This window comes from Pituophis catenifer, unplaced genomic scaffold (genome assembly GCF_029215685.1).
Source record: "Pituophis catenifer annectens isolate HBS135680 unplaced genomic scaffold, rPitCat1.0.hap2 SCAF_4, whole genome shotgun sequence".
Lineage (NCBI taxonomy): Eukaryota > Metazoa > Chordata > Lepidosauria > Squamata > Colubridae > Pituophis > Pituophis catenifer.
Genome location: NW_027256884.1, coordinates 24,006,046 through 24,028,928, shown reverse-complemented (window position 1 = coordinate 24,028,928; position 22,883 = coordinate 24,006,046). Strand labels below are relative to the sequence as shown.

General features: G+C 38.6%; 1 protein-coding gene across 1 annotated transcript in view; it reads right to left on the bottom strand.

The window, feature by feature from the left end:
- Positions 1 to 22,883, bottom strand: part of GPC6 (glypican 6) — a 943,187-nt gene that overhangs the window by 8,873 nt on the left and 911,431 nt on the right. Inside the window, exon 7 of the mRNA XM_070943027.1 lies at positions 751 to 887. Within this exon, the coding sequence (XP_070799128.1) occupies positions 751 to 887 (137 nt within the window). The remainder of the gene's footprint in view (positions 1 to 750; positions 888 to 22,883) is intronic.

Genomic DNA, 22,883 nt, shown 5'->3' with positions numbered 1-22,883 from the left:
TATGGTGTCTTATGTTTCGGGGAGGGGTGTCTTCCTAGAATGGATGCAAACCAGAGGTGAAATCCAGCACGTTCTGACAGGTTGTGGAGAACCGGTAGTGGAAATTTTGAGCAGTTTGGAGAACTGGCAGTTACCACCTCTGGCTGGCCCCAGAGTGAGGTGGGAATGGAGATTTTGCAGTATCCTTATCCCAGTAGTGGGGAGGGAATGGGGATTTTGCAGTATCCTTCCCCTGCCACACCCACCACCGGATTTCACCACTGATGCAAACAAATAGTTCCCTTTTCCAAAAAATTATAAAATATCACTGTATTTCCTGAGTAACCATGGCTCAAAATCTCAAAATTCCTAAATGGCCTATTCCAGTGGTGGGATTCTGCCAGTTCCCACCACTTTGGGAAAACCAGCTGTTAACTTTCTGAGCAGTTTGGCAAACTGGTTGTTGGAAGAAATCATTAGGGCAGAGAACCAGTTGTTAAATTACTTGAATCCCACCACTGGCCTATTCTACAGAGGAAGATAGATGGGAGAGAATATTTTCATGTTTAGAACAGAACAGAATGAAGAATTGGAAGGGACCTTGGAGGCATTACAATGGAGAGAGAAAGCTTTCATTAGTTATGGACAAAGAATGCCAGTGTTCCTTGTGTTCAATTGACAAAGTGTCATAAAACAGAGCAAAGCCTTCTAGACACTACATGCGATGTTTCATCTGTAAATATTGTTTTTATTGTTTTTTTTCTCACTTACTTAGCTTTGGTGTGTCCATTCCAGCAATCCTCTTCATTAGATGTACCAGCAGTCACTGTTTCTTCCTTGCAGATGGTGTACGGTAATGTAGACCAGAACTTTTTGGAAAGCTTTAGTTTTTCTTTAATGTCAATTACCTAATAACAAGACAAAGGGAAGGTATTTGGTTAAAAAAAAACCCAGTAAAGCCTGTTTCTGAAAAATATTCAAAGAATTCAATAAATATGGGGTATGTATTAGGATCAGGGTCACAGCTACAGGATAAAGGCCTGTGGCCATGCAGGCTGGGATCCTTGAATGATATATCCCAGTGGCCAAGCTGCAACAACCCACAATATGCTAGGTTGGCTGGATCCAGGCTGATGGACAATCATAGGCTTTGAAATATGGGAATGTTAGCAAACACTCCTGCACACGCAGCTCGACTTGTGCAAGTGGAGCAGTGCCTGCATGCATATGAGCGCCATCCCATCACTCGTGCAAGTTGAGCTGCGCATGTGTGTGTACTGGCCTGCCACTTGCGTGGCCCGGTATCCCTGTACCCCTCCCACTGGCGACACCAAGCTGCAAAGGTTGGAGACCATTGCTTTAGGACAGGGGTCTCCAATCTTGGCAACTTTAAGACTTGTGGACTTCAACTCCCAGAATTCTTCTGGCTGAGGAATTCTGGGAGTTGAAGTCCACAAGTCTTAAAGTTGCCAAGGTTGGAGACCCCTGCTTTAGGATGCATCTCTCTACATGTGGAACAACAACATATTTCTCTCTTCTTGAACTTGCATTCTTTTAGGAAGACTTTTTCTGTTTCTTTTAAGAAACATTAACTCTTTACATCTTCAATAGCTGACTGTCCCAATTTTTACCAATAAATTTGGGTATAAGATAAATATCCACAATCTGGTATTTGCTGATATCAAGCCCCACATAGATAGAGATTAAACACTTGTGAAATGCATGGTATCCCACTCAGGCTGGGGGGCACCATTGGCCACCAAAACTGTACATCTCCCTACATATATTGTATCTAAAAACATGCAGCAACTCCAGAGCAGTGATGGTGACTTCACTAAAGTATTATCATCTCTACAAGGCAGGGGTGAAATGCTCCCAGTTCGGACAGGATCGCCCGATGGCGGCGGGTGGTTCAGAGAACCGGTAGCAAAAATCCTTTCCCCCCCCCCCATGCCCAGCTGAGCTGCATGATCATCAGAGGCTTTTTTTTACTTTTAAAAGCATTTTTTCTACAACCTCTTCCGACGAAAAAATGCTTTTAAAAGTAAAAAAAAAAAAAGCCTCTGATGATCGCGCGGCTCAGCTGGGATTGTCAGAGGCTTTTCAAAGCATTTTTTTCTGCAACCTCTTGGCCAAAGAGGTGGTAAAAAAAATGCTTTGAAAAGTCTCTGACGATCCCAGCTGAGTTGCTTGATTGGCAGAGGCTTTTCAAAGCATTAGAAAAAATGCTTTGAAAATTTTTTAAAAAAAAGTTGGCAATGCCCACCCAGTCATATTACCTCCAACCAAGCCACATCCACAGAACCGGTATTAACAAATTTTACATTTCACCCCTGCTACAAGGCAACATTTTTGCTCTTATTCTTTTGAGAAATGGATTTAAGTTACCATCGTGAAATTACCACACCCACAACTACTCTAATAGCTCTAGAATTGAGCTAGTAGAAGGGCCTCTGTATCTTTTTAATGCATATCATTGCTTTCTGATTCTTATCTATCTTTTCCCTTGAAAGACACAAGAAAACACAAATAGAAACCATGGAAGAGTTCAAGGTCTGATCAAGATCTTTGCATGGCTCTCCAAGATATATTTACTGGGTTAAACTACATGAAATGCAGTGATTAATGCAGAAATTGTGAAGTTGCCTTACTTATTATTACTGACGTTTCTGTAATATGTGATGACAACCAGTTTGCTCTAGAGATTAATGCACCAGACTAGAAAAATCAGGCAAGAATTCTAGTTCTGACCTAGGCATGAAAGCTGGCTGGGTAATTTTGGACCAATCACTTTCTCTCAGCTCAATCCACCTCACTGAGTTCTTGTTGTGGGAAAAATAGGAGGAAGAAGGACGATTACATCGTGAATTGCATCATGTATGTATGCATGATGCAATACATACATGATGGACTCATGTATGAGTGCATCATGCCTTTTGAATTTTTTAAGGTATAACTTCAAATAAATTTTATTTTAGACCTTGTTGTAAAAATAATAATGTTCGCTGTCTTGAGTTACTTATAAAGTAATAAAGGCGGGATAATAATCTAATAAATAAATATATAAAACTTCAACATTAGGCATTGCTGGGACTGCTGGATAACGGTCTGTATATAAAGCCCATCATGAAGACAGAAAGTTAGACAACAGAATTAAACAAAATAACAGAAACAGAAACATAGGTTTAAAATCCTAACTGTATGTGACTAACCATAATCACGTGAAATAATTCCAGTATAAAAATACCTTAGTCTTCTGTTCTGCTAGTGTGTGTGTGTGTGTGTGTGTGTGTGTGTGTGTGATATTTCAAGAATTGCTCCTTTCATGTATGACAAGACTTGAAAATTTCTTGTCCTCTAGATGGCAATATTGACTAATGTTTTCTTTTCCCACTACTTGGGACACACAAACTCCATACAAAATATATCCTAAATAAAATTGTAGATTATTCTATTGAATATAAAACTGACAGGACTGATATTTTAAAACTTGAAACTGACAGGCTGCTATTTTAATGAGGTCTGCCAGAGCCAAGGTTAACCAAAACCTTCGTTCATTACAAAATGTTAAGACCTCAATTCGCAGCAAGTGAAGGAAGAACATTACGCCTAGTGATATCTTGACAGGGTTCTCAAAATTGCAATCGTGAATGTGTTTTGCAACCTCATGCCTTTTGAGTTTTTTTTAAAGTATAACTTTAAACGAATTTCATTTTATTCCTTTTTTTAAAAAAAATAATAATAACACAGCATGGTAATTACAAATGAGTATTGCATTGTAGCGGTTACAATAACATTAAACAAACATTTATTCTAAAGAGGCTTTTCTTTTGTAATTAAAAAAAAACCTGAAATGAAATACAATCAACAAAATATTTTAAATTGATAGTCACCTCATACTTTACTTAAAAGCTCTGATGCGGAAGCAATTACCGGTAGCCTACTAATATCAATTAGGGTATTAACACAGTAAGAGACACGTTGGGCCAGATCAAAGTAGACCGAGTCAATTTTTCTGTTCCTACATCTGCCATTCAAACACCTCTGAGAAGGGTTTGATAATCATGATTTCATTGCAGGAACACTATCATGCTAGGAATTCTTGTTTATACTTAATTCTTCTTGGGTATGCATCTGTATATACATACACCCCAGGGGTGGGTTCTACTTACCTTTTCTACCGGTTCGCAATGAGGCCACATGCGTGCACTCTTCTGCGCATGCGCAGAAGCATTTTGGGGACGTCGGGGTCGGTGGGCGGAGTCTCCCGCCGGTTTTACTACCAGTTCTATAGAACCGGTGCGAACCGGGGGAACCCACCACTGATACACCCACTTCTACGTTTCAAAACCACAGAGCTCCCAATAAATTCCATATAAAGGAATAACGCTCCTAGCTATGTTTATACTCCTGGAATTCTCTCTGCAACCAGTATGAAAGATAGCATGGCAATGTTCCCCTTCTACAAGACAGAAAACTATGGATAGACCTAAAATTAACGTGTTTCTTTTTTTTTTTGATGTTCCTCATTTGGCATGTTTTAAAAATATTTTCAGATTTAAAAAAAAAAAAAGATTCGTAAACTGACTGAAAAAAATCATACCACAGTGTAAGTGTTCCTTGATTAACGACTACTCGATCAGTGTCAGTTTGAACTTGCAACAGCGCTGGTACTAATGATGTGTCCTTGGAGTTCTGGTTGACACAGAGTCACATTTGCCAGGTTTCAGTAAGTGAAATTTAATTGGAAATTCAGCAAGAGATTGTAAAATGGCAACCACATGACATCATCACTTAGTAATGTGCAGTGATTTGCTTAATGATGGCAACAGGGAGTACTGGATTCGCTGTTGCTAAGAAGCATGGTCACATGATGTTGTGCTTAAAACGACAGCAATTCCTGTTCCAATTGCTGTTATTAACGGCGGGACTCCCTGTACGCAAATCAAAATTGCACATGCTTAGCAATGCAATGATCATGTTAACTCTGTGCAATTTTTATACAAGCACGGGAAATTCTAGACTATGAAATGCTCAAGAAAGGGTCCAGAAAGAAAATAAAATTATTGTATTATAAGGCTGTCAGTGATGATATGCATTTTCTATCCACTTCTCTTAGACCAGAGTTTCCCAACCTTTGAGGACTGGCAGGGGGGAGGGAAGAGATGATTCTACATGAGTGGTGGGCAAATGCACGCATGCGCAGCTCCATTTGCATGTGTGCATGCTGCTTGTGCAATAACAATAGCACCTAGATTTATATACCACTTTGCAATGATTTACAGCCCTTTCTAAGAGTCAGCCTGTTGCCCCCAGCAATCTGGGTCCTCATTTTACCAACCTCAAAATGATGGAAGGCTGAGTCAGCCTTGAGTTGCCAAACCGCTAGCAGTTGACAGTCAGCAGAATTGCATTCTAACCACTGTGCCACCATGGCTCAGTGCAAATGGAACATGTGTGTGTTTGCCTGTTGCTCATGCAAGTGGGGATCAGAGGTGGGTTTCATCAGGTTCTGACCAGTTCTGGAGAACCGGTAGTGGAAATTTTGAGTAGTTCAGAGAACCGATAAATACCACCTCTGACTGGCCCCACCCCCATCTATTTTCTGCCTCCTGAGTCCCAGCTGATTGGAAGGAAATGGGGATTTTGCAGTAAACTTCCCCTGGAGTGGGGTGGGAATGGAGATTTTACAGTATCCTTCTCCTGCCACGCCCACCAAGCCACACCGACCAAGCCACACCCACAGAACCAGTAGTAAATTTTTTTGAAACCCACCACTGGTGGGGATGCACGCACATGTGCTCACCCATCACCCCACGGTCAAGTTCTGAATGGTTCAAGGCCCGGGGACTGGGGTTCCATTTTTGCAGCCAAAATAATACTGAGAGGCATAGCACTTACATGATCAAATATATTATGGAATGTATGCTTACAGGGACTATTTCATCATATCTGTATAGTGTTATCTTAATTTGGCAGCTTTTTTTTTAATCCATTTTGGTGTACGGGGAAAAATATGTAAATAGAGAGGTCAAACAGAAATAAAACATAACAGCTTCCAACTTCAATAACTTTCACATTACAACTCTTAAGTGATAATTACAATAATGTTTGTCTGTTTGAATAAATAAATCAATACTTAATTATAAAATAGTGCTGATGCTAACACATTTTTAGAGAGTAAATCTAAAATAATTTTTTTTTAGAGGGACAATGATTTCATTATCTCCACTGAGGCCCTAAATCATACTTGACTAAATTGCTTCATTCCTAATTAATACTTCCAGGAAGATGAACAAGTGTTACGGTGGTTCCTGAATTTTGGGAGTTGAAATATCTACTGTACATAGGATACTGGGTTTGAGATTTGGGAAGCATTATTTGATAACACAACAGAATTTATAAGTAAGTAGTATTTCAACTGTTTCATGGTAAGATCTGATCACATTTTTAATGTATTTTTAATGTATTGCAAATAAGGAAAATATATCCTGTGTTGTGCCAATTAAAGGTGGGTATAGCAGATATATCATACCTGAGATGCAAAATCCAGACAACCACTAGATGGAAGTATTTTTTTTCTGGTGAGACCGGTCTGTCAGGGCAACCTGGTCTACCCAATTATGGGATGGAGCATACTGCTTCCACTTTCACTTTTCAGCCCCAATCCAGGAGCCTTCGCAGGCAGTCGCTTTCGTGACAAACTATTTTTGTGTTAAATTTATGTTTTACCAACAAAGAAATAAAGGGAGACTAATATAGGTCTATTTCAAGCTGTTTAGCTCTCATCAGCTAGCCAGATTTGAATCCCAGAAGGGTATGGCTAGCTGATGAGAGCTAAATAGCTTGAAATAGATCTTTGCTATTCTCCCTTTATTTCTTTGTTGGTAAAACATAAATTTAACACTAGATGGAAGCAAATAGTTGTGCATCTTTGCTGCCATCTACTGGATATTTCAATTTCTGCAGAACCTTTATGTCCATATATGTTTTAGTTCTAAGGGTCTCAGCTCTGCTTTTTAGTTTAGAATATTAATTATCAGATTCACTGGAATATATAAATACATTTTATATAAATAAAATCTTTCTTGCTCTTTATTGGTAAGAGATTCAGATGGATAAGGTGTTTTTCGCTGCAATATTTAGACAATGGAATCATGGGCGAATTAGGCAATCAGGAGCTATTTGTTGCAAAGAGTCTTCTGTGTCAGTACAGGTAGTCCTCCAATTTCTGCTTTGCCCAAATTTCCTGTTGCTAAGTGAAACATTCGTTAAGTGAGTTCTGCCCCATTTTACGACTTTTCTTGCCACATTTGTTAAGTGAATCACTATAGTTGTAACGTTAGTAACATGGTTGTTACATGAATCTGGCTTCCCCACTGACTTTGCGGGTCACAAAAGGGGATCACATGACCCCACTACAGTGCGACCATCATAAATATGACTCAGTTGCCAAGCATCCAAGTTTTGATCACGTGACCATGGGGATGCTGCAATGGTCGTAAGGGTGAAAAATGTTCCTAAATCACCTTTTTTAGTGATGTTGTAACTTTGGACCAGGGGTGAAATCCAGCAGGTTCTGACAGGTTCTGGAGAACCGGTAGTGGAAATTTTGAGCAGTTCAGAGAACTGGCAAATACCACCTCTGGCTGGCCCCAGAGTGGGGTGGGAATGGAGATTTTGCAATATCCTTCCCCCAGTAGTGGGGAGGGAATGGAGATTTTGCAGTATCCTTCCCCTGCCACACCCACCAAGCCACACCACGCCCACCAAGCCACGCCCACAGAACCGGTAGTAAAAAATTTGGATTTCACCACTGCTTTGAATGGTGACTAAATGAACTGTTGTACATTGAGAACTACCTTTATGTAAGCATTATGCTTCCTCTGACCTCCAACGTTGCATATCACAACTTGCTGGAAAACCAGAGTAGGGCACAATCATTGCTGGAAGATTTCCTAAAATTCTCCGATTGGCCCTTGTGAGAAAAGAGATCCTTAGTTCGACAGAACTTTGGGCTGAAGCATTGGGACTTTTATCATAAAACTATGGTTCCGCAATCTAACAAGACAGACACAGACTTCAGAGGATAATTAGAACTGCAGAAAAAACAATTGCTACCAACCTGCCTTCCATTGAGGACCTATATACTGCAGGAGTCAAAAAGAGGGCTGTGAAAATATCTACAGACCCATCGTATCCTGGACATAAACTATTTCAAATCCTACCTCAAAATGATGCTATAGAGCACTGCACACCAAAACAACTAGACACAAGAACAGTTTTTTCCCAAACGCTATCACTCTGCTAAACAAATAATTCCCACAACACTATCAAACTATTTACTAAGTCTGCACTACTATTAATCTTCTCATCGTTCCTATCACCCATCTCCTCCCACTTATAACTGTATGACTGTAACCTTGTTGCTGGTATCCTTAAGATTTATATTGACTGTGTTCCCTATGACTATCATTAAGTGTTGTATCTTATGATTCTTGATGAATGTATCTTTTCTTTTATGTACACTGAGAGCATATGCACCAAGACAAATTCCTTGTGTGTCCAATCACACTTGGCCAATAAAGAATTCTATTCTATTCTATTCACTTGTCTCATAACACAAATACTTCCTTTAGGCATGAATTTCAAGACTAGGAAGACATTGTGCTACTGAAACAGAAATTCTTATTATTGCACCTGTAAAGCAGAGTTCCTTCCATTGTAAAGGAATGGTTTTGTGGGAGGGGAAGGTGCATGTGTGCATGCGCGAGCAACTGTTGCTCTCATGAGTGGGCCAGAAGCCTCCACGATGCTCATGCAAATGGGACTGTGCTCGCGCGGGCATGTGTGTGCACCTGCCAGCCACTCACACAGCCTGTTTGCGAATAGGCCTGCTAGGTGCCATGACTGACAGGTTGGGGATTCCTGCTGTAAAGTAGGGACTCAGGCAGTCTCACAAACATGACTTGTTTAGAAAGCCATTATACTTATTTGCACTAATTATAATTTTCATTTGATCATAGTATTATTTTATGCTGTTTTTGATAACATATTAAATTTTATGATATAAGCCATGGGTGTCCAACTTTTCACTTGACTTGACTGCATTGAGTAAAGAGGAATTGTTTGGGGCTGCATATAAAATATATAATATATTTAATGTATTGTTCTGCCCCAGCTACGGACCCCAAAGAACGCAGCACACACAAAGTCCATTCAAACCTTAGTTTACTAAATAAACCAGTTTTTTACAACAAGGCTGTTAATTAACTGCATTAACAGCCGCCAAGAATTCAAAGAATAATACTGAAAGCTTACTGTGGTTGGCAGAGTGCCCAGAAGCAATTTGCAGGAAGCTGATAAGATAAGCAAGACAAGACACGAAGGTATGCGAACAAAGTTGTTCCCTGCAAATTGCTTCAGTCGGCATTCCTCCTTAAATAGGCTAAGGGAGTGGCCAATTAGCCCCAAGCCTTATTCTTGAGGAGACCTCCTCCTGAGGAGCCACTCCTGCCTTTTGGCAGCTCTGTGCACCCTTGCATCAAGAAGAGGCTCTTCCTCGGTTAGACATATAAAAGAGAAAGGACCAATGCATATTAAGAGGGTTTATAATGTTTTGTTAGAAAGAGACTCGGAAACTGAATTGGTTAAAGATTGTATGATAAAGTGGGCACAAAATTTCGCAAAACCAGTGATGTTGGAAACATGGGAAAAAATATGGGTTCAGAATGTTAAATTTACACAGTCGCAGAACTTGAGGGAAAATTTTTATAAAATGTTTTATAGGTGGCATTTAGATCCTAAGAAACTATTGTGTATGTATCCTAATGTTCAACCAAAATGTTGGAGATGTGATTGTTTAGATGCCACATATTATCATATATGGTGGACCTGCAAGAAAGCGAAGGGTTTTTGGATAAAAATTTGGTGGGTTATGCAAAATGTTTTGAAGAAAAAACTTCAGTTTTCTCCACAACTGTTTTTACTGGGTATAGTTAAGGGTTTTACATTGGGTGAAACAAAGCTGATATTGTATATGGTGACAGCAGCGAGATTATTGATAGGCCAATATTGGAAAAATGATGCTATGCCCACTATTGAAGAATGGACTTTGAAGATGGCCAGTTTTGCGGAGATGGCGAAGATTTCAGCATATTTAAAAGATCGAACTCGAGAGACTTATGTATGGGAGTGGAAAAAGTGGATAGATTATGTGCAGAATAAATATCAAACTAGGAAATATCAGATAGCTTTTAGCTGATTGTATTATGAAGGGATAGATTAACTGAGCTCTATGAAGATATAAATAGTACACAGGGGGTGGAGGGGTTTAAGTTTCAAAAAATGTAATTTTGATTTGGATTTTATCTAGAGGCAGTCATGGGGGGAGGGGTGGGTTAGGGAGGGTTTGGGGGTTGGGAATTGGGGAGAAAATGTATTTGTAAAACTTTTTAAATAATAAAAAAAAAGAGGCTCCTCCTCTTCATCCTCTTCACTTAAGGGAGCTTCTGGAGGTTCTGGAGGCCCTGGCTGAATCCCCGCCTCTGGCACCACATCTTCTCCAGCCTCCTCATTGTCTGACTCGAGTGCCAGCTGCACAGGCTGCTGGCGCAGCACCACACCAGCCTCCTCACTGTCGGAATCAGCTACTAGCTGCACAGGCCGCTGATGGGCCACAACATGTATATAAATCACATAATAATGTTAAACATTTACAATCTCATTGGGCCACATTATTAACTCTCCAGGGCCACGGATGGACATACCTGATATAAACTGTCAGGATTCCTTTTGGACCCAGGTGATACAAAAATACAATGCATAAAATGAAAAGTGGCTTTCCTTTTCCTGGAGGACTTACTTTACGAACACTAGAGAAGAGTATTAAAAAGTTAAGTTGTAAATCTCATTCAAGAACATTGAAACACAATACACATTTTATTACACAGTTGAATATAAAAGAGGTGGCAGAAACACACTAGCATCTTAAAGATGAAGAGCTGGGAGTGTTTTCTATACCACTTCTTCCACTAAGTGCCAACATTCAAGACCCAAACATTAATCTTTTCAATAAAGTAAAAGCAAATAGTAAATACTCAGGTGACTAGAACCCACAGAATACAGTAGTCAGTTCCCACACTCATTTTATTGTAGCAGTATAATTCTCCATCAATTCCACATTTTAAAAGTGGTGTTTTTTTTTAAAAAAATCATCCTAATTAAATAACAATTAATAAATTATGTGATGTTCATAGGTACAGAGCAGGGTTCACGAAGGCAATTTTATAGATTAATAATACCTTAGTAAATTCCTTCTCTTGTCAAAATTTTGATGCATGCTGGTGTGCACATACGAATGTTGAAAATGCAAGACAAATTTTCTGGATATTCTTCCAAACCAGAAAACAGTGACGGACACCTAAATGTGATTGTCAACATTCGTTGGTGTCAGTCTGAGATGTGGGAAAATGGGTATTTATTTTTGGTCATTCTTGAAATCCGTTTGAGATGATCAGCATTCAGAGATGAATACTAACATTCATATAAAATATAAGGGCTGATATATCTGCAGCTGAACTACTTAGGGATCAATAAGGAAAATAAACATAAGGAGATGTGGTCAATTATGCTCAATATTAGGTTAGGGAGCAGGCACAGAATAGTCTATAGGGTTAGAGAAAGAATTTATTTAGTATTCCCTTAGGTGTTTAGACTCAGAAACCAAGATACCTATAGGGTAAATTAAGCCTCTCTTGGTTCTTCAAGTCACTTAATCTGTTTTATCTGATTAAGAAGGATTTATTTATTAAATCAATCAATCAATCAATCAATCAATCAATCAATCAATTAAGAAGGATTAGGACAGGGGTCTGCAACCTGCGGCTTTGGAGCCACATGTGGCTCTTTCGTCCCTCTGCTGTGGTTCCCTGTCACTCAAAAGATGTGTCACAACCGCCAATGTGCGACACCTGCCGGCACGCAATTTATTGAGCTTTTCGACCCATCTTTTTTTCCGGAGTTCAAAATGTTTTTGTTGCATGCAGAAATAAAAATTTGTTTTCTCTGTAGCAGTTCATTGATTACATAAATGCAACACACTATAGTTTTTTTTTTTAATACATAGCATAAAGGTAAAAAACGATCTATGCGGTGTTATCTTCATTTTAGATGTCAAAAGGTTTTTGTGGCTCCCAGTGTTTTCTTTTCTGTAGGAAACAGGTCCAAATGGCTCTTTGAGTGTTTAAGGTTGCCGACCCCTGGATTAGGAGCATGCTAGGATTCTGGATCCATGATGGGACTACCACAAATGATATGGGCACTCATGTTAGGCAATTTTTCAAGGGCTGGGTGCTAAGAACACATGCAAACAGGAGTGCTACCATCACTATCTTCACAGTTCTTGATGGACACTGCTTCACTAATAGTAAAGGAACAACACCATGCTGCACTTCCTTAATTGTACAGCTTTTTCACCACTTCAATATTCCTTCAGAAGGAATCAATATACCTCCCATTTGTTGATTTACATTTGGAGAAGGTGATTTCCACACCAGTCCTGTCACTGAACCTGTGCATCTCAAATTGCTGCACTGGGAGTATTTTGGAGGATCTGGGCTGGATTTGCTCTCTAGGTGGCCTGCACACTTAAATGGTTGCATTCTGGTACCCATCACACAGTTTTCTTTGGGGTAAGCAATATACCAAGTGCAGAAACTGCAAGGCAAAGACATTAAAGATGGATATAAATATATTGGATCATCATGCTTCAATGCTGGCCTTGTTGAACTTGATTAATGAGTTTTGGGTGAGTTGCAAGGCACTCTATTAATTGCTGTAAATTGGAATTGATGGGTAGAGTTTTAAGTAATTATATGTTCTGCATTTACAGTATATTGGATTTATTAATTATTTAGGTATTCTTATCCCATGTGATCTTTCTCAAATTATATTAAATGTGAATAAGAAAGAGGTTTCTGTGGATATTGATACAGTAGATGAAATTCTTTTACCCTTTGAAATAGGGTAAATTTCTAAAAATGAGTCTAATTTCCAGGATTTAAATTATGCATCACATTTCTATGCAGATATCTGGAAAACTTTTTAAAAATCACAACACATTGTTCTCTAAATTTCTATGAGTTTTTGTTTCGCTCCAAAAATATCATTGAAAAACTTATCAGTTAAAGGATGGGGATTTTGGCTCCCTGAATCCTGGATTATATCCAAATTATACCCTTATGCATATTTTTGACTGGTATAAAATTTTAGATGACTTCATTCAATATTATCCTTCTTGGTTTTTTTTTTTTGTTTTTTTTTGCAGGTAGCACCTTTGGTTAATTGAACTATTTGGTGTTCGTAATATAGCTATAAGACCTATCACTGTTATATCAGTTTGAATGTTGTGGATACTGAACACACTGGAAAATAGCATTTTAATTCTTGTTCTCATGTTTACATGATATTATGGGATAAATCAGATCTTAAAATTAATTAAAAGCAAGTTTTATAGAAATTTGGATGGATGCTGCTATTTTTTACTTAAGACCAATTATCAAATGATCATTTTCAATATTAAAGGGGCTTTAATATTGTCATTAGTCTTTTGCCACCTACTGACAATATTGGTAACACAGCATACCATATGTTGATATCTTGATTTGGACCAGAAGCGCTTTCAGCTTCAAAGTCACCTAAATTATTAGAAATGGTTACACAATATTGAGACCAAAAATTCCAAAATTTATCTTCATAAATACTTGTTGATAAATAAATTCAATATGCAGATTTTAAACACTAAATGGAATAAGGAATTGGAGATTCCCATTTTGTCTAAAGACTGTTATAACCTCTGTAACAAAACATTTAATCAATTTTCAATTATGAATTATTCAACAATTCATAATGTGGCAGCGAGCAAGCAAAAGAAGTGGGCCAATGATCACATGAGCTCCTGCTGCATATGTGAGGCAGGTGTCAGGGCATAGATGGCCTAACTGCGAGGGCCCTGAGGTAAACTGGTGTGGGACCCATGGGGCAGCTCCACCACCTCCTGCTTTGCCTCGTGCACGAGCAACCAGATGGAATGGGTGGGCGGCTGGCTGTGCAAGCTCTTAAGTAGGGCTTATTTTGGGGTAGGCCTTATATTAGGCAAACACATAAAACATGCTAGGATTTATTTTGGGGATAGGTCTTATTTTTGGGAAAACAGGATACTCAACTCACTGAAGATCTAATGCTATGTGTGAATTATGAAGGGATTGTTATAAACTATAATGAAATATGATAATCCTTTACTGAAAAATTTGTGTAAAATTCTAAATACAATAGAAGATATAATTTAAATATACATTTCTACATATATATGTAAATGTACAAGATACTCTTATTTATGTATAATCTATTTTTCCTTTTTTCTGTTTATTTAAAGGCAAAAAAGTAAAAGGGGGGTGGGTGGGAGAGGAAATTTAGAAAGAAATTTAAATAAATATATATGCACCGGCACCATTTCCACATCTTTCTATTCTTGCAAATCATTCTTGCTTCCAAAGTAGCTATACATTAGTTCATAAATTGCTTGTTCTTTAAATATCTGCATATCTTAAATTTTCTCCATCTATGTTCCTATCTTTAGGAAACGCTATGTCAAGCTACCCAAATTCATCTATTTACTCTTCATTTTTGCCATACTATCTAACATTATTCACAAACAATTTGTGTTGCAGCATCTTCTGCCCACTTTCCCAACTAACATTCTCACCACAAATATTCCTTAGATATTTATCCATAAATAATGATCACGGAATCATAGTATATTCTTATATTTTTAGTCCATGATCAAGTGATGAATGATTTGCTAAGGACTCAGTTTATTCTCACAAATGCTTTACTTCCTTTATATATTGTACTTATCGCAGATAGGAACCAACCTACAATTTCATATTTATACAAAACTTTTCATAATTCTTGCATGTTGATTTTATTGTATGCCTTTTCTAAGTGAATATAGATAAAATAAGCTTTCATTTTCACATTCATACATTTCTCAATAACCTTCTGAAGATAAAAAAAAAAAATCAGGTTTGCAAATTTCCTGCTCAGGGAATTGCAGTACTTCCTCAGCTTTTTCCACTAGCACCTCTTGTATGCTTTTGATAATAGTTCCCTGAACATGTTTGAGACATATTTAACCATCTTATCATTCTTTAATTTTTGCATTCATTCTTGCTCCCATGGTAAAGGGAAACAATAACATTCTTCCAATTGTCAAGCACAAAGGCAACCTTCATGTACATGTTCACAAGTTACACAATTACTCTGCAAACAAACCTTTTTAATATGTCTCCACTTATACAGCCTACACTTTACAATTTGTCAACATTCTCAATTTGTTAAGAGCATTTACGGCTTTTTAAACCAACTTTTTCTTGGATACTAATATGTACAGCATTACTTTCTTCTGCATCAAAAAATCCCATTTCCATACCAGCATTCCATTCAGATCCCAAAAGTATTTCCTAACATTAGTTTCATCCCAAACAATTTCATCATGTTTATTTTTCATTCCACTGATTTTGAGAAAAGCTTTTTCTCTAATCATCTTCGCGCCCTTCCAAAACAGATCAATTTTTTTGCCATTTTCTCTCTCCTTTTTATTCTTTACAATGCCTTATTGTTTTAACTACAATTCTTTTTCTATATGCACATTATATAATAAATTTATCCAGTGGTGGGTTTCAAAATTTTTTACTACTGGTTCTGTGGGCATGGCTTGGTGGGCGTGGCAGGGGAAGGATACTGTAAAATCTCCATTCCCTCCCCACTCCTGGGGGAAGGATATTGCAAAATCTCCATTCCCACCCCACTCCTGGGAGAAAGATATTGCAAAATCTCCATTCCCACCCCACTCTGGGGCCAGCCTCTGGATTTATCCCATCCCACATTTTGCAGCAATTGCTCTAGTACTGTATATGCATTTTTTTTTCAAGCACAGTCTTCATCATCATCTTTCCAAAAAAGCTTCCTTTTTCATGCTTCTCACTTAGCGTGACTCCACACTCTACTTTAGTACTTTGTAACTTTTTTTAAAAAATGTAGTTTTCACGCCCTCTTTCATGACATACATTTTCCATTCTTTCTGTTCAGAGACAAATCTGGCTTCTGATACTTTTTCATGCAGCACTCGTGTTTTCTGTTTTTGAGATTCTTCCTTTCACTTATTTCCTTTTCATTCATATCAGTTTTCAGCACAATCCATTCCGAATTCTACCCCAAATTAGTGTATCTTACATTATCTATATTCCTCTTATATAATAAACAATCAAACCAGTCATATTTTTAAATGTACGTTCATTCCTTTGTCAAACACAATTAACGTCATGATTCAAGTATGTTCTTGAAACAAGCAGATCTTTTTTTACACTGATACTTAACAGTCTTCATTCTCATTCATTATTTCTTGGATATCTGAATGACCCAACCGATTTTCTCTGTACTGTATTTCCTTGTTCCCAACCATCCATTCATTACCTTGCCATCCATTCCAACCTGATAATGCTTACCTGAAGTTTTAGGGGTCAGTGCTTTGACCAAATAGAAGATGTATAACCCAATGTCACCTGTCCAATGAAGGTTTTTATGTTATAAAATCAAATTCATAGCAACCCATCATTATACTTCATGAGATTTGAAATTAGACTAGACTAGAACAACAGAATTGGATGAGATCTTGGAGGTCTTCTAGTTCAACCCACGTGCCCTATGCCATTCCAGACAAATGGTTGTCTAGTTTCTTCTTGAAAAGATTGAAAATTATTCAATCAATGATCAAAAGAATAAAAGAGTTGGACAGCAGAGTGCATTACAGAAATACAGCTTAATAAAAATCTACTTACAATCGTATGGAAAATTCTAATGATACAGCTATAACATAACTCACCCCAGGCATAATATTTATTCTTTGTCACTGCAGATCTAATTTTATACTAATGTGTTTGCATGCTTTAATAGCTGTGACACAACATTTCGCTACATTATATGCTTATTGTGTGATAAGAAAAGAAAACCAATATAAAACGTATCTGATTATCATGGCTATTTGTGATCTGGCCTTTGAACAACAGAATTTCTGCCAACAGGAAGAGGAAAATGTGGGTACTTATCATGCCTACATGCATTATTAGTCTGTGCTTTACAAACCCCGGACCATGAAATATGATGCTCTTCTGTTAATCTCAGAAATCAAATCTGATGTGAATCTCAGCTAATGCTCACCAAGATAACAAGCGTGAAAAAAATATTTTCTGAGAACACAAAATGCTTCTTGATGCTTGATAGACTGGATGGCTAATCTTGGGAAAACATCAACCCTGGTTGACCTTTAAACTGGGCTGATTCACATGACACCATTGAATTGCAACTATGAAATGTTTTGATTTATATTCCATTTTTCCATCAAAGAGAATTGAAATTTACCTGCAAGTAACAACTAAGACATACAACTATTTGGCAATAGTTCGCGATTCCATAGTGGTAAATGCTATGAACATTATAAAAAATATAAAATGCAGAATATAAAAAATTACTAGGAAGATGGGTTTCTTTGTTGTACATTCTTTAAATCACTGTAATCGGTCCGGAGAACTGAAGGTTACTTAGAAAACAAGGTAACCAAATAACTGTGTTTAAAATATGTATCTCTATGTATATATCACAGATTTTTGAACACATTTGATTTGTTATGAGTATTGATAAATTCAGAAAAGTGTGACTTCTGAAAAATAATTATGTTTTCATTTGCATATTAGTCAGGAAGTCCCCCAAAAAGTCATTTCACATGTGAATCAAATAGTGATGGAATCCATAAATTTACTGGCCGACTGTCAGTTTCATAGAGTTAGAAGGGATCAAAGAGGTCTTCTTTAAGACCAGCCTTATACCATTCCAAACAACTGGTGTCCAACCATTGTTTGAAACATTCAGTGAAAAGTTTGCTTGAAATTATCATGCTCAACTCCAGCTGTTAATAGCTCTTGTCATCAGGAAAATGCTCTTGCTTCCAGCTTGATTCTCCCTCTATAAAGCTTCCCCCCATTATGAATGAAGATGAATATACACGTCCCAAGATATTACAGGATCCAATCTGGATCGGTCACCGGGACCAGAGATTTTGTCGGAGTATGAATATTCATAGACTGGAATAGGCATATCAACAGATCAGCCAATGGGGACTATTTGGATAGACATGGTAACAGGTCAGCCAATGGGGACTGTTTGAAAACTGAAGCATAGTATTTGTTTTTTGGGGCCATAAGAGACAGTTTGGAGCCCGGGTGTGGCTTAGACTTGCTGAACTGTATTATAAGAGTTGGTTTGGCCCAATAGTGGGTTGCAAATCCCGTCGCTGCTTCAAGCTTCCAAGGTTGAGAAACACTGCCTTAGGCAGAGAAGCCAACCACTGTAGGTAGCTTTAGGCTGGCCAAAGTAGGGGCAGCATTTTCAGTTATACAAATAAAAACAGGATGCAATCTAATAAATAATTCCCAAAGAGTCTAAAATGTGGCACAAACAGTAGGAATTCACAGGTCCTTAAGGAACTAGATAATAACTGATATAGACATCCAAGTGATTAACTATGTTTAACTATAACTCAGATCCTATAATATTTTTAGTCACCAAAAAGGCACTTTAGCCTGTGAATACCTGTAATTAATCTTTGCCTAAGACATGTGCTGTCAGACCTGTCACAGCAGCTCATAGATTATTTGTCCATCAATGCCAAAGGCATCCTAGAGAGAACATTTAATAACCAAATCCTGTACTGAACAACCAAGTCAAACTTTTCAAATAAGTCAGGGAATTGGGGGCTGGGTCTTCATAAATACAGAACAGCAGTTTTAAACTTTTGGCTGTACTACTTTCTTGACAAGGGTCTTTAAGGAAGGAGGAGGAAGCCAAGCAAGATGATTTCATAGGTTGTGAAGATAGGAGTAGATCTTAAAGATCATCTAGTCTAACTCTTTCAGGGAAGAAATCTACAGATTTACAGACCTCTGACAGCCATCTAACTATGTTCAAATAACCTCCAATGAGAGGGAGTCTACCATCTCTTCTGCTATTGAATAACTCTCATCATTAAGAATTCCTTCCTAAAATCCAATCTACTTCTATTTAAAATCTCTTCTTTTGTAACTGTGAACATTTCTGTCTGTCTGTGTTCTGACCCAGCCTTCACAAGTAGTGGTAAGACATTTACTTCTGATTAAAACAACCCCCTTTTATAACAGGGCAGTAACAGTCCTTTATTCACATGGCTAAACAAAAAATCAAATGTAATTAGTGCCAACAAACCTGGGTTTAGCCAAAAAAACTGAATTGCTTGCTGTATACTAGAAACATCTGTGACAACTGGCCAGGGGTGGGTTCTAAATTTTTTTACTACCGGTTCTGTGGGCGTGGCTTATTTTGTGGATGTGGCTTGGAGGTCATGTGACTAGGTGGACGTGGCTAGCTGGTCAGTCATTTCTGGAAGGTCCTCACACTTACGACCAGTCCTCGCACTTACGACCTGATTCATTTGTTTGCTTTTAACACTGATCAGCTGTAGGACGGCCCTTTGAAGCCCCTGGCAAGAGTTTAAACAGGTTTTTTCCCTCTAGTCATCAGCTGGGACTCAGGAGGCAGCAATAGATTGGGGGTGGAACCAAATAAAAGGTAAGAATAACGTGGGTGGGTGGGTGGGGTGGGAGGGCGGGGGGGGGGAGAACCGGTTCGGTGACATCATATCGTCACCGCTACCGGCTCGGCCGAACCGGACCGAACCGGGAGGAATCCACCACTGCAACTGGCCACTCCCAAACCCCTACCATTTATTTCCCAGCCAGGGAGGAGCTGGCAATCATCTGCGTCTGCCTCTCCCTGAGAGCCGGCTTACTGTTTTCCTTTGCTCTCCTTTCTTTTCCTCTCTGCACATACGCCCATCTGGGATGGGCCCCATCTGTTCCTCCCCCTCAGTCAGCTCAGGCCCTGAAGACAGCTGCCTCTGCACCTGGGGGAGGACGGAAGGCCCCATCTCTGCCTCTGCCTCTATTTCCTTATCACAGCTGGCCCAGGCTCTCCTTCCACCTCCTCCTCGTCTGACTCTGCAGCTAGCTCTGCCAGCAGCCGACGGGCCACAATAGTCTGCTTCATAAATGCATTTCAGATGCCTGGACACAACATACCAGAAGACTTTTGTTTCTCTTCAGAACAGATCTACATTACACATTGTGTAATAGGTCTATCACACGATGGACTCGCTCCCTTTAAGTGTAGAGGTGGGAAAGTGCATAAGAGCAAATGCAGCGATGTCAGGTTGAAGGAATGAAATGTCACGATGTCACAACCATGTAATCAAAGCCTCACCCCCTTTTTAAACACGTGTCATGATGAACACTCCTGTCTGATTTCCAGACACCACTAGTGTGGCAAAATAGCTGCACCTGAGTCAGAAGACCCTGTGAGAAAGGAATGAGTTCATTGTGTAGCAGGCCTGTTGATTCCCTTCTCTTCTGGGAATGTGAGAAAATTCTGGGAGAAAAAGACAATCACGTCCAAGTGTATCTGAAATGCATGAAAACCTAAAAATCTCATTATGCAAACTGACCAGGAACCAGATTTTTTTCCCCCTTGAAAATTAATGAATGCCACTGCCAGATGGCAGCTGATGTGGCGAGAATACTGGAGATGTCTCTAGTAGGAAATGCAAGGGTATTTTTTTTCTGTACATAAAAGCAACAATTGAGAGGATGCACTGTGATCATTCTGGCGCAAGAAGTTATGCTTATTGTAGGCCTGTCTCTGAATCAGTTCTTTCCCTTTTCCCATCAGACATTCTGGCAGAGGTAATACTATGCAGTGAGTTTGGCATGCTCCTATAGCTTAGCAACAATTGGCGAGGGTGGGAACGATTTTTCAAGATGGATAGAGGGATTAAATGCCACGATTCACATTCAACCAGGGAAAGAAAAGATAAACTAGTCATTAGTGAAATTTATAACCTTCCCAAGTCCTTCCAATTTTTGTCATGATTCTTAACTCATTAAAATTAAAATTTGTCATGATTCTTAACTCATTAAAATGTGACTGGCGACCAAGGAGTTGCCTCTGACCCTGAACCTCTTTTATTCATTTTTCAGAAGATCCCCAGAACCATATCACTAAAATTTAGCACCAATCTGATTTCCTTTGGATAAGTTTATAGCATTTGGAAACAGGAACATGCCAAGAAATTTCGAGAAGGTGAAAAAGAATCAAGAAAATTAGACTTGACCCGTGTATGTGACATGATTCCTTTGACTTTTGTACCGAGGACATCGAAAATATGTCTTTTTTTTTTAAAAAAGTTTGATAGTCCCTTACTCCACCCTATAAATTTGGACATACACTACTGGAAAAGAAAAAGGAACCTGACCGAAGACACCTAGTTTTGCCAGTGCAACAATGAAATCATTTACTTCCTTCTGCCATATGATCTTAACACCACTCTTTCTGGGTTAAACATTAAAAATTATGTGAAAAAAACAGAATGTGGAAGTGGATATTTCTTGTTTAGAAATAATAATAAAAAAGAACATTCATTTGTGGAACAAGAGTTCTGGATCTGTTCACATACTTCCTCCCATCTTCCTACCCATGGTGATGGAAGTTACACGTAAATCTTGACTTATGATTGATTGCTTAGTGGCCACTCAAAAGCTACCTACAAACTGATGTCAAAGTTACAACAGCTGCACATCTTGCAGTCACCTGATCACATTTTGGGCCATTGGCAACTGGCTCACCTTTATGGCTATTTGTAGTATCCGCGCTCATGCAACCATGATTTTCAACATTTTTTGCCAATTTCCGCTGTTTACTTCGAATTTTGTAAGAGATGAGCAGAGGCTGAACTAGAGGGCAGAGCTAAATATGTCATCAGTTTGGAGTTACTGAGAGGTTGGACTTGGGTCTCTTGCAGCTGTGTAATGAGTCCAAACTGATGATGCATTTAACCCCACCCTCCAGCTCATCCTGCTCATCTCTTACAAGTTTCCAGCAAAAAAAAGCCCAATGGGTAAATTTAATGACTGTTGCAAAAAAGGAGGTAAAATTGGGTCTCATCATATGGTAACCCACTTAACTGCAATGATTTATGACCATAATTCCAGGCTCAATTCAGATTGCAAATCGAAGACTATCTGTACTGACAAATGGAGAGCCAATTTGCATAGTAGCTAAGGTGCTGGACTATAACCAGGAGAACCATGAGTTCTAGTCTCCCCTTAGATGTGAAAGATGGCAGGGTGACTTTGAGCTAGTTGCTCTCTCAGCCCAATCCATCTCATTGGGTTATTGTCATGGGGAAAATAGAAGGCAGAGCATTCTGTATGCTGCCATGAGTTGTATAAAAATAAAGGCAGGATATAAATCTACAGTAATAGTTCATTTCTTCTGTGCAAATGTGGTTCATCAAGTAAGCGAATGCATTTCTATAATTGTTTCATAAGTATATGAGAATCACCAATTATCCAGAGCAACAAAGATGGTGGCATAGTCAAAGACATTCATTGACAGGTCTTACAACTCAATCCTAAAGCCTAACCAGTTCTGTAAGACCTGCTCCCAGATAACTGAGGATTTGATTGCAACCTAAATGTTTACATTTTTTTGGACTGCATTCCACAGGGGCATACTGCTAATGTGATATATAGATCCCTGAGATATTTCTGCATAGCCAGTGTTGTGGCAATAGTTCTTAATACTGCAAAGAAAAATGATCATTGTTCAACAACAGAAAGATCAAAAGGACCCCATAAGTGGAAATGGAAGGACCGCAATATAATTGCTTAAAGAGATTGTATCATTTAGTCATTATCTGACTG